The following is a 13,202-nucleotide window of genomic DNA, read 5'->3' on the forward strand; positions in this document are numbered from 1 at the left end:
TACACTGTGCGAGTTTGGACACTCGGGAGGTTGTGCGCTTTTGCACACGTTACAAGTCATTTAACCTAATAATCGTGTCAAAGCAGCTGGTAATACTCAAGGTAGTGGGGAGGGAGTAAAACACCTAACTCAAATCTACGGCTCAAAGGGCAACTTACAAAAGGGAACCCGTGATGTTAAAAAAACCTCAACGGCTACCATTTCTGATGTTGCTGCCTCTCCAAGGAGCAGCCACAGCCTAGCCTTACTTAAAGACCCCTGAAGTCTTGGGGAGGAACCCTGCTTTTCGAGGGGAGCAAGGGACGCTACCTTACCCTTATAGGTAGAACATTCCTCTAGGTCTAGGACCTGCTTTAGCCAGCGCCTAGTTATTTATTTAGTACTTTTTTTTTGTTTTCTAGGTGAACTTCCTCAATTCGTTAGCATTGCCATTTTGGAAAAATAAGGTCAGCTAGATGTGTCTAAAGACCCACTCCTCTAATGGAATGACCGCCCCTGCTTACAGACCCAACAGTAGTTGGGAAGGGGAAGCAAACAAAATAGAGGGGATGTAATGCCCTACTGTTCTTAGTTCGTTTTGTATTAACCCCAAAGAGGGTACCTGAGTAATGGCCGTCGTGATGACCATCGTGAGAGACAGATAACAAGGAGGGACAGCCCGCAGGCGAACTTCCTCTACTTATTAGCATTGTCAAACCAGGGCCATTTTAAGGGGAGTGCTATCCAAAGACCCAACCACAGTTGGGGAGGGAAGTGAACAAAGGGAGGGAAAATACTGTCCATCTAGTTCGTTCACCTAGTATCCACCCTTGGGGCCATCAAAAGGGGATATATGCCAGTCTGCCATTGGTCTAATGGTGTGTTTACATGTGCTTCAGACACCAGTCATGCTGATGGCGTTCCCCATAGCTTCAATCCAAGATGCAGTGTTGAGTTCACAATATTCATAAAAGAGTAGTCAAAAAGTACCCGGATGTCCTACTTTTTCTGGTAGAGATTCTGAAGTGTGAATACAATGGATACTTCTCCCATGAGGCCAAAGGAGGTCGCAAAGGAAGTACTTGTTCAAAATAAGTTAAGAGAGTATGTGATTCCGGACGCAGCCCTGGTTTGTCTCATCATAGTCGTGATATTGCCCATTGCAGTTCAGCACAGAGATCGGAACCATGTCGTCTTGCACCAGATCTTCGTTTGTGTGCAACAGAGGAATTTGTGCCGCTGTTTTGACTCCTTCACACATTTTATAAACTCCTTGTGAGTTCTCAGCTGGTAAAAATACCATCATATGTACGGACATACAACGAGCGCATTTATCCCAACACACAACATTGTTTGGTATGTTCTGTAAGGTCAGTCGCAAAATACGTCATAAAAGCTGTTTTGTTTGTTTGCTTGTTTTGTATATTTAGGTTTGGTGTAAAAAATGACAGTGTGAATGCTAAGCGAGCCAGGACTAGATGCATCACTTTTTATTTTGGTCCAGAACAAAAGAACCAAGAGAAGTGAATTACAAGTGTGAACACACCCTCAAACAGTTATTTTAAAAATAATAATGTGTTGTTTCTGACATAATATTTAAGTGAATGACCCCATTTTTCAAATAGCACTAAGTTTCTCTTCTATTGAAGATAGAAGATAGTTGTTGTTGATTTTTTACAAAGTGAATACTGTCAGAATCTATTCATATTACAGTATTTAAATAACATATATAACATATATAAAGTCTAAATATTAGTACAATTTAATAACTGTTGGTATTTTGCAAGGCTTATTCACATTTGTTGAATATTAGGCAGATATGTCCCCATATGCTGCTTCCCAAATGTCTTATGATGGTTACAGCCATGATACTTTGAATCTCAGATGGGAAAATAGGATTTCTTGAAAGTTCATCAGCAACCTTTTTAAATGAAATGACAAAGAATATAACATTTTCAGACACAAATGTTTGCTCAGAATGGCCTGTCCATAAAACCTTTAGATTTCTCTGCTGCAGTCTTATGCTAAACTGTAATAGGAGACTTTAATGGCCCGTTGAATTTTTTATGGCATGTGAAATATTTATGCAGGAGCTGTTATTGATGTATGATCATCTCATGACACACAGCAGTGAAACATGGAGCCCGTCCCTGTAAAGTGTGTGCGTTTGCTAATGCAACAAGACAAAGATGCGCAGATCTCATCAGGGACAATCTACGATCAGACGGCCTCTCCTGCCATCTCATGCTAAACATGATTCATTTAGATTTAGATAAATTACAGCTTTTATTACATAATCTAGATAATGCCTTGGCTTTTTGGCTAATGAGCTCAGCGTATACAAATTAGCCAGACACAAACCTTTTCCTCCATTACGCAACACATGACCAGATATGTTTAGAAATGTTGTATTATAATGATTGAGGGATATTATTGTTGTTTCCGTGGCAGAGAGCAACTCTGGTTTTATGTCAATGTGTGATTGTGACCACCTGTTTGAACCATCTCAGGGCAGATAAGAAATGTACCCGGTGCACAGTGATATTCAGTATATGAAATATTTGTTATTTTGAGGAAATAAACACTGAAGTTACATAACATTAACAAAGACCAAAAGACCCTTCAGCCTTAGATAAGGATCTCTTCCATCTCACATTTACAGATGATTGTTTCTTTTTTTACAACGTAATGACGTAAGTTGTCTCTCACTGACAGTGTCCTGACGTTCCGGGGTCTTTCAGAAGAAATATTGAGCAAGCTGGCTGATGTCCTCGAGGAGGTAAGAGATCTTTAAGAAACACACACACACACACACACACACGCACGCACACACACACGGGCACTTGAGATAGACTTTAAATCACAAACCTTCTCATTTTGATCATTTGAATGGACAAGCAAGCACCTTCCATTTTTCTGCAGTATGATCTTTTGGACACCTTGTTCTTATTAGCAACCGTTGGATTCATGTCTGTGTTAGCAAAGTCACTGTCTCCACACAGTGTTCTTTCTTTGCAAGTTGCCTTAAAAAGTGTGTAATTTCCTTCCCAGAAATGATCCAATATCTACCATAATTATGTTGATTTCCAGTGTAATTTTAGTATTATAGTATACATTTGTTAGTATTACTATTATAGTTTTATTTAATAAACTTTTATTTTTAGGGTTCCGAGCACCATCAGACGAACCACATCCTCCAATGCAGCAGCACATTAGTTTAGAACAGTGCTTCACTTGCGTGTACAATAAGCTATTTAAAGCATGCATTCATCCGATCAATTTTGAGCATCGAGATGGTAAAAAAAAAATACTTCAACTTGTAATCGGTTTACTTTTTCTCAACTTAAAAATTTTTATTTACACAAATCACATTTCTATAGTCAATTGAAAGTAAAAATACTCTTTCAACCAAAGAGAGTTGTTTACTTAGCATTAAATTATAGATTATTATTTGGATTAACATTTTTCAAACTTTTAGATATTAAAGGCACACTGTGTAACAATTGTGTTTTTGTCAAACAGCGACCCCTAGAGTCGCTGTAGAATACTTGCACTGTCGTAAAATTCGTCTGGAATGCGGCACAGACCTCCTCCTGAAGTGGTTGAGCGATCGGATTCAAATCCGTCTCGAATGCGTTTCGGAGGGCATTTACACCTGGTCTTTTCACGATTGGATAGCTATCTGATCTGAGAAAACGCATGAAGTGGCCAGGTGTAAACAGCCCCCATGACAAAAACATATGCACGAAAGCCGAAAACAAACGCTGGTTGGCCTCTCACGTCCAAATTTGAGGAAGTGGTGGGGGAAGTGACGTATGCCGTAAAGCAGATGAATTTTGTAGTTCTTTTTGTGCTCAGGTTACTATCCGAACCCCGAAGTTACGCAGTGCCAGTAAAAGCGATACAGACCCCGTCAGGCTATGGCAGACGTGTCATTCAACCTATTGTAAGTCGATGTACCATCACAAGGGTCTTGGAAATATATTATGAAGGTTGAAAAGCTACACAGTGTTCCTTTAAATATCAAAATAAATACAAAACAAAATCACACACAACATGAAATATCACAGAATTTTTGTCTGAAAAAATAAGCCTTTTACACTCTGGAATCAAACATTTAACTGTTTATTTAGTGCAATCTTCCAACAACCTCACAGAAACCAGAATTTCCACTTGTTCTAAAAACATTTGAGGAAGAATTCATTTGATTTACAAAAGTCAATACTGAAACCGATTTAGTGCATGACTTAATAATAATAAAAAACATTCAATAATAAAACAGTCAACAATGTCATTTTGTAAAAAAAAAAAACACATCCATCAATAAATGTATACATCAATGCCATTTGCTACAGTAAAATTGTCACTCGGACATTTCAGATTATCTTGCTTTAAATTTAGGAATGTAACAGAAAACATTGAAAAGCCCTTAGTATGGCATTGATAAATCATCCAGTGTAACATCAATTCATTGAAAAAAAAAAAGTTTAACATCAACATTGAAAGCTCCTTAAAAGACATGACATGCAGGAACATTTAAAGGGTTAGTTCACCCAAAAATGAAAATTTTGTCAGTATTTACTCACCCTCATGACGTTCCAACCCCGTAAAACTTTCGTTCATCTTTGGACCACAAATTAAGATCTTTTTGATGAAATCTGAGAGCTGTCTCACTCCTTCATAGGCTGCTATAGGTAATCGATATGCCATCCCAGAAAAAGTTAGTAAAGATATCGTTAAAATAGTCCAAGTGACTTCAGTGCCTCAACCTTAACTTTATCAAGCGATGAGAATACTTTTTGTGCGCAAAAAGTGATTACTGACAGAATTGTAATTTTTGGGTGAACCAACCCTTTAACATCCATTCGCATCTTCGCTACTGTATGTCCATGACGATTTTTTTGAAAGGCCTCAAAGGTATATTTAAGTACTTCAGGTTACCTCAAGTTCTCAGTACGTAAGTGATGCCAAACATCATGGCACAAGCAGATGCAACTGAGGACAACTCATGTAAAACCTCAATACCATTCAATGACAATGCTGATGTCCAGGGGAGAGCTTAGACCATCACTTTCACAGAGCACAAAAATGGCCATGGTGGCCTGTCCAAGTTCTCTCTGTGCTTCATCTTTCTGGCCAATCTGAAAGACACACAAAGCAAAAAAAACAAAACAATTCTTACACAGAGAGCTAATTCATTAATTCAACTGCTCTAACCAAAAAGAGACCAATTACTTACTGTTATCTTCTGACTGGACTACAATGTCTCCAAACTGTTGTCATTTAACATCTGTATCTTAAAAAAAGACAAACACAGTAATCACCAACTTTCATAAAGAAAATTAAAATGCATGGATATGCATAAGTTTAGTTATTTATAAATAATACATTGATTAAATAAATTGGTGTAGTTTGAACATTTATCAATAATTATTTTCAAAGTTGCAAAGATGTCATGTCATACAGATTTCATAAAATAATCTAATTTGTTATGCATTATGTAATAGGTCATTGCATGCATGTGTGTTTCAACTTTTATGACGCAATTGGAACCTACTGCATTGAGTTAAAACGTCAACAACGTATTTGATTAATCAAGTATTTACCATATATTTATTCTTTTAAGGTTATACAGTCAATATGAGGCTACTGTCACTTTAAGAATTAACACACATATCAACAAACTCGATTTTTTGCCAAATGTTTAAGACACAACCAAATGCGTTCAAGTGAACACTTGGCAAGGTAGACATTTTCGATTAAAATAAAAAGTCTATGACCATTCGAACGCCATATGACACTAAAAAGAGCTCAATTCAGTGCTGTGCATCTACAAGGCATTGAGCAAGTACCTATGTGTTTTCTTTAGAGTCTTATCACATAGCGCTCTTATTTTCACATTGATTCATGTTTGTTTTTTACTGTAACTTATCAGTAACTTTAAATATCCCGCACACTGAAAGCTGTTCGGATATATTTTTATGCCGCGATATAAGCAATATAACATGATCTATATCAAAACAGTATATAGTCACAAAGATTTAATTAAACTTTGAACTTTTAAATACTACAAATGTATAATGTGTCAATTAATTACTTTATCCATCATTTATTGATAAAGTGTAACTTCTCCGATGTCCACAATTATTTGATAAAACACTTGCATTAATCTGTTAACTGATCCTTGCGTGATTATAAATGTACGGTAGTAACAAACTCAACATGATTTGTAAGATTACTCACCATATGTAATTTTGTGTCCACCACGAGGTTATCCTGCGGCAAAAGAAGATGGTGGTCGATAAGAATTTTCACAAGCCAAACCGATGTCGTCAGTGGTCACGTGGCTTAAACGGAACAAACTTGTCATTTGATTTGAAGCATAATAACTTTGGTTACATCACACCAACTAAACTGTTACTTGACTAATTTTAAAGTATAAACCACTCTTCCTACTTTATTTTTCTCATTCACCAATGTTTCTTCATCAATCAAATGTCAGAAACTTTATGCAATCCACTCAATGAACGCAATGCAGATATACACGCAATGTATTATATACAATCTCTACCAATAGTAACAGTTATATACTATTTTAGGGTTTTTCCTGGCTCAAAATGAGGTGGAGGTAGTAAATATATAATATATATATATATAGTAATATATATATATTTCTGATTATTTAATTATCATGTGCATGTGAGTCGTGACTGCCTGTCTGAGTTTTGTGGACAGCCGGATGGGGCACGACCATTGAGCCTCGTAATTCTCGATGCAGGAAAACCCAAATAAATCATGCAATTAAAATTCCACAAATTATCTATTACTAAAGTATTTATTAATGGCTCTCCATCGTTTACTTAGGCCTATAACTACACTTGAAATATCCGATGACTCTGACCAGCCCTTAAATATTATTAAACTAAACACATGCATTAATTCATTTAATTCTACTTTAATATCATACACGTCTATATCAACAGAGATAAAACTTAATGAAAACGTATTTGTAGGATTACTCACCAATACTGTGGAAATTTGTATCCGCAATGTGGTATTCATACAGCAAAACAAGATGGCGGCCGAACAGAAAATTCTCGACCCAAACTCGATGACGTCAGTAGTCGCGTGGTTTGAACGTGGACTTAAAATTGTAATTTGATTTAAAGCAATTAGTTTAAATTACACCCAAAAAACTTAGGTTTACTTCACTTACTTTTACAACCAATGACAATGCAGAAAAGTGAGTATAAAAAATGCACTTTTTTCAGTGTGTATAAGATGGAGAATAACTTATTCTCTGAGGTCATACTCAATGACTTTGCACTAAGCATCAAAAGAGAAAAATCACTGTTTTTATCCAATAATAGTATGAAAAGATGAGCCGTAAACATTGTGAATGTCTTAGTCATCAGTCAGTCTTGTCATTCACAGACATAAAGGTCCACATCACCTTTTCAGCATACAACATTTATCACTGGAGAGTGAGTGATGGAGACCCAGAGTTCCCTTTGTTTAGGGGTGAAAGGTTGTCGTTTTCCATTCTGTGTGGATTTGTTGATAATCTTGCAGTCGCTGTGGTCTGCCTTTGTGATAATACATGGTTACACAAAGCACAACAATAACACAACAACACATATAAATTGGTTTGGCTCATATAATTAATTACATATATGTGTAATAGGTCTAATATTTAGACAGCAACCATGATACATCTGCAGCAGGATAAACAAAGGAGTGGACAAAACTTATTTTCAGACTTACACATTATAATGTCACTGGTGAAACATCTAATAAAAGGGAATATTCACTGTTTTTATGTTGCTTGCCATATGTATTATTTTAGTATACCATTATATTATTAATTATACTATACAATATTATACTATTTTTGTACTATTATGGAATATTCATTGTTACTTGCCAATTTTAGTATTACTTTACTATTATAGTAGGCCTATTAATATTAGTATGTTTAATTAGATTTTATTTTTATATTTCTAGTCATCATTTTACTTTTTGTTTACGTGTTAGTAATTCTTTGATTTTGTAATTTTTATTATAGTTTTATATTTTTATTCCAGTTTTAGTAATGTTACTTCAAATTAAACATTTATTTCAGTTAGTTTGTCAAGGCAACACTTTTTCATTGAAGTTTAAGTTTTTCAACTGATATTTATATTTGATTTTATTTATTTCAGCTTTATTTCAGTTACCGATAACAACACTCCTTGCTAATGTTTTTATTTCTATCAAAACACAGCTACTTATGGAAGCTTATTTCCACCACGGCATAATTTGTTTTGTTTTTTAAGATAATTGCGACTTTTTCTTACAATTGCGAGGTTATATATCTTACGATTCTAACTTTATAACTTGCAATTGTTATTTTGCGCAATTCTGACTTGCATTGTGACTCGCAGTTGCAAGTTTATATCTTGCAATTCTGAATTGTGAAATGTAAACTTGCAATTGCGAGAAAAAAAAATCAGAATTCTGAGATAAAAATTTGCAATTACATTTTTCAATTTTGCATTCAGTGGCGCAAACAAGCTTACATAACTTTTAAATGGCCTTCATTGGCAAAAGATGTATTTTTGGCAAAGGAAATGTGTATTTACAGCATCTACCAGCAGGGCCCATTTGTTTAGACTAATGTTCATAATGTTAATCTGTTATGTTCATTAACAAAACAACAACAGAAGAGCAAATGTGTGGAAGTAGCATCAAACAATGAAAGTATCTATTGCACTGTGAGCTCTGTGTCATTAAAATGACTCACCTGTCAATCATGGTATCTCAGTTTGTATCAGCAGGTTAAGCTCTCATTCCAGTCCTTTTGTGGCGTGATTTGTTAAATAAATGTCAGCAAGAGTGGAGGGAGTCTCTTTATCTAATGATTGACCTTAAATGAGAAACTGAAATTTGTTGAAGGTTTTTTAACTTAAATGCTCTGGGGAATGAAAGTCTGGCCACATGGATGGAATCTGTCCTCATTCCTTGGTATTTGTGTCATTTATATTTGATGCAATTCCTACTTTAATTGCACATATAGTGTAGCTGCCTCAATTTAGAGTCCAGCCATATCTGCATCTTACTGAATATTCACACTGACTTGAGTGAATACTTCTCAATGGAAAGCACTCATCTCAAACGGTATAGCTACAGTGGCACTTAAGCTACACTCAAAATGTATGAACATCAAACCTAGTTGCATCAAATAAAGGCACACTCAAGCAAAAAGTTATTAAATGATAAAATTATATATTTGAAGACAAAAAAAAAAAAAATCTTTCTGGTTCTCTAATGCTAGTGGAATGTTATGTTATGCAATACTTTTAGGACCACTGTAATTTAAAACATGGAGAAAAAGAGCCAGAACTGCATTAATGCAGCAAAATCTGCTAGTTTCAACATAATTCATGAAAAGGAATCTGCTGGAAAGAATTTAAAAAAAAAATCTATATATACACATAATCACATTACATTATTGTAGTATATTTGCAGTCTTAAGTATAAATCATGATAGTATATATATATATATATATATATATATATATATATATATATATATATATGTGTGTATATATATATATATATATATATATATATATATATATATATATATATACACACACATATATATATATACACACACATATATATATATACACACACATATATATATATATATACACACACACACATATACATATATACACATATATATATACACACACACACACACACACATACATACATATACATATATATATATATATATATTAGTATTTGTTTACTTTTGGATTTTAATCTGGGTAATAAGTCACAAACCTGTCTCTTATCACTGCCAGTGTATATGTGGGTGTTTTGTTGGAGGTCAGACTCTAGGTAATACTGGAACAAAGTGTTTGCTTGTGTCAGTCATTCTGGGCTTCGGTTTGCTTTCTGCTGGTCATATCTGATTTCAGACTGATGTGTCTGGAGGTCAAGGTCTTAGAGAGCACACAGAGGGTCAGAGAGATGTTCTGTTGCCTCTTTTCTGTTTAGAAATCTTTTGGGTCTAATGTCTGCACATCCTTTATTCTTACCCTCTTCATAGAAAATAGCTGTGCTTTTTTCCATCATCTTTTTCCACATCCTCAAACCAATTTTCTTTGTCTTATAGACGCACTATGGGGATGGCGACTACATCATTCGCCAGGGGGCAAGAGGAGACACATTCTTCATTATCAGTAAAGGAAAGGCAAGTCTATTTCCGTGCAAGCAGTCATGCTGTGAAGATGAACCCATGTTAATCTCTTCCTCTTCTTTTCACTCCTGTCCAGGTGACGATGACTCGAGAGGAATGTCCGGGTCAGGAGCCCGTCTACTTGCGCTCAATGGGGAAAGGAGACTCATTTGGGGAAAAAGCCCTACAAGGGTGAGATTGTACTGTACACTATTGTCGGATTTAATACAAAGCTTAAACTCAAAACAGAGGAAGGTCATTACTTGAATCTCTCAAAACCTGCAAACAACATGTTCAGTGTTCACCCAAAATCATGAGAAATATATATTGCTTAAATGAACATTTATACCCTTCAAATTCTCATCACTGTAATGCAGAAAATCTCATTCTCTTTAATAAAACAAGATATGAGTTTCTATTCTATTTATAGATAATAAATAATTACAGTGTTGAGAACTGGATAAAAATCACTATTAAGAATAAGGGTAATTACAAAAATCTTAATGGTTTTATTTATTTATTTTGATCATTCAGTGAAATGTGACTTGGACAGGTTCTTGTGAGATTCATTCACCCCATTAGTTTTGAAAGGATGTGGTGACATCTTGTGGCGGCTGACAAGAAGCATTAATGGAATTGAAAAAATCTTTGATTCATATACTGTTTTGAGTTGCTGCACTAGCAAACATGACATTACATTTACAGATTATTTAAAAGCACTGTTTTCTCACACTCTTACGACTGAGTAAGAACAGGCTAATTCAGGAATTATATTACACAGAATCTAGTGTTTTCTGCCAGGGATTTTTCTAGTTCCTTTACCATGTTCCTAATTGAACTGCTTAATGTGAAAAAAAATGACCTTCTCCAGATTTCGATTTCCTGTTATGGTGGGCTTGGCAATATGAGCAACCGTCAATGTATATGAATCTAAACATTATATAAATCTTTTTGATCTTACTTATCAGTTTTTTAAAGGTTATGACCAATTATGCATTAGAGCATCCCACAGCAGGAAATCCTACTAGCTGCCAACAATAGTGGAACACGGGTTAGAACAGGGAATAAGGGTCAAAAGTACACAAGGAAAGAATATAGGAGGTATGCGACTATAGACCAGTGAGATATCATCAGTTGTTCTTATGCATTCTTGGAGTTTCAATTTTATTTTATTCTCTTCTGGTTTAACATGCTTATTATCTCTATTATTTTCCATTCTATTCTATTCATGCTGTTTTTTGTTCTACTCTGTTCCTACTAATCATTCTGAGATCAGTTTTATTCTATTATGCTCCAGTTTATTCAATTCTGTTCTTTTCTGGTTTAACATGCGTATTATCTATAATATTTTCCATTCTATTCATGCTGTGTTGTTTATTCTATTTATGCTAATCATACAAAATCCTGTTCTATTCTATTGTGCTCTATTCTATTCTATTCTATTCTGGTGTCTATTTTAAGGGGAATGTTTACTCCTGCTTATAATCCTGCGTTTGGTTGTGTTACTAGGAAACAGTGATCCTGAGAGTGTGTTGATATTGCTCCGCTGTGTATCAGGTGTCCTGCTGCAAGTGTGTGAACGGAGGTGAAATTTAGGCCACGGTTTTGGAAATCAGAACATTGCACGCGGTCACTATGATATGATCCCTTAGAGATCAATTAAATGCTCTTCTGTTAGAGCTCACAGCGCCCTTGTATACAGCATGTGGGTGGGTAACTTTACGGGGTTACTTGACAGCGTCCAGAATTTGATAAAGGAATCTCTTGGAGCCGGGATTAAATTCATGCGTGTGTGTATGTGCATTCTGAAGCATTTGACACCTGATTGGTTCACAAACACATTTGGCAGCTATGATTTGTCTGTTTTTCATGCTGTGTTTCCTTAAGCAGGCGGATGCGTCCCACTTAAGGCAAAATGCCTTACAATTATAGGAATGGAAATTCTGTCATTATTTAAACTCTCAAGTCATTCCAAACCAGTATGATTTTTCATGATTTAGCAGTTTCCAAACTTCTCTTTTCCATACAGCAAACATGAATAGGGATCTGGACAGTCTGATTCCTTGACAAAAAACAATATAAAATCCTTCCATAAGTCTCATTGTTCTTCTGAATGGTACTTTCTGTCCCGTTGTGTAGCAGTTAAGAAAAAATGCAATTTCAGCATTCTGCTTTTTTTTTTTTATGTGTGTGTTCCACGGAAGAACAAAATTCATAAGGGTTCAGAACGTCATTTAGGGTGAGTAAACGATGACAGATTTCCCTCTGTGTTCAGTAATATCGTGCAGCAGCTGTGACCTTTGCAGTAGCGTTATTGTGTATTTGTGCTGTGACAGCTTTAGAGCCGATATGTTGTAAAGAATTCTCACCTTCCGCAAGCGTGCTTCACTGGAAATGGATCCAGCAGCGTGTGTGTGCGGTGTCCGGCAATTTTTGCAGTTGGATCCAGAAGCAGACGTATGTGTGTTTAGCGTTTAGTGTCCAGCCCTTCTTGCTTTCAGAGTCGTGTGTGAGAGCTCTTCTTCGGCTCAGAACTGCCAATGATGGGACAGATGTCACACAGTGATTGTTTTTGTCTCAATAGAAGTGTGCTGTACTGTAGTGGTATATGTGCACGTATAGCTGTGCTCAGATCAGACAGTAAGTGAATAATGCAAAGCATCATGAGGTCAGAGTGGGATTCAGACTCTGATGACTGCGACTGGAGCGACAGTGAGGAAGAGGACAATCAGCAAACTCTGAGGCACGCTGGCTTAATTCTTTAACAGAGTTGAAATAGCAAGTAATTCTAGTAATCTACTGGTTTATGCTTTTGAGATATACACACGATTATTATTATTATTAATTGTTATTATTATTATTATAATTATTTATAAATGTATTATTTTTACCAGATTGTCCAGCATACATGTGAATTTCGCCTTACTCGTCGTTAATTTGGTCACTGCATAATTCACCACATAAATACTTTCATTTGGGTTATTATTTGTGC

At 35.5% G+C, this 13,202-nt stretch overlaps 1 protein-coding gene across 3 annotated transcripts in view; it reads left to right on the forward strand.

Annotated features, from left to right (window-relative positions):
* The window catches only part of prkg1a (protein kinase cGMP-dependent 1a), an 87,003-nt gene that overhangs the window by 52,794 nt on the left and 21,007 nt on the right, over positions 1-13,202 (forward strand). For all 3 annotated transcript variants that reach the window (XM_084390644.1, XM_084390643.1, XM_084390645.1), the window contains exons 5-7: positions 2,695-2,758; positions 10,148-10,225; positions 10,308-10,402. In XM_084390644.1, coding sequence (XP_084246770.1) covers positions 2,695-2,758; positions 10,148-10,225; positions 10,308-10,402 — 237 coding nt within the window. The remainder of the gene's footprint in view (positions 1-2,694; positions 2,759-10,147; positions 10,226-10,307; positions 10,403-13,202) is intronic.

Source organism: Rutilus rutilus (genome assembly GCF_951802725.1).
Source record: "Rutilus rutilus genome assembly, chromosome: 20".
NCBI classification, from domain to species: Eukaryota; Metazoa; Chordata; class Actinopteri; order Cypriniformes; family Leuciscidae; genus Rutilus; species Rutilus rutilus.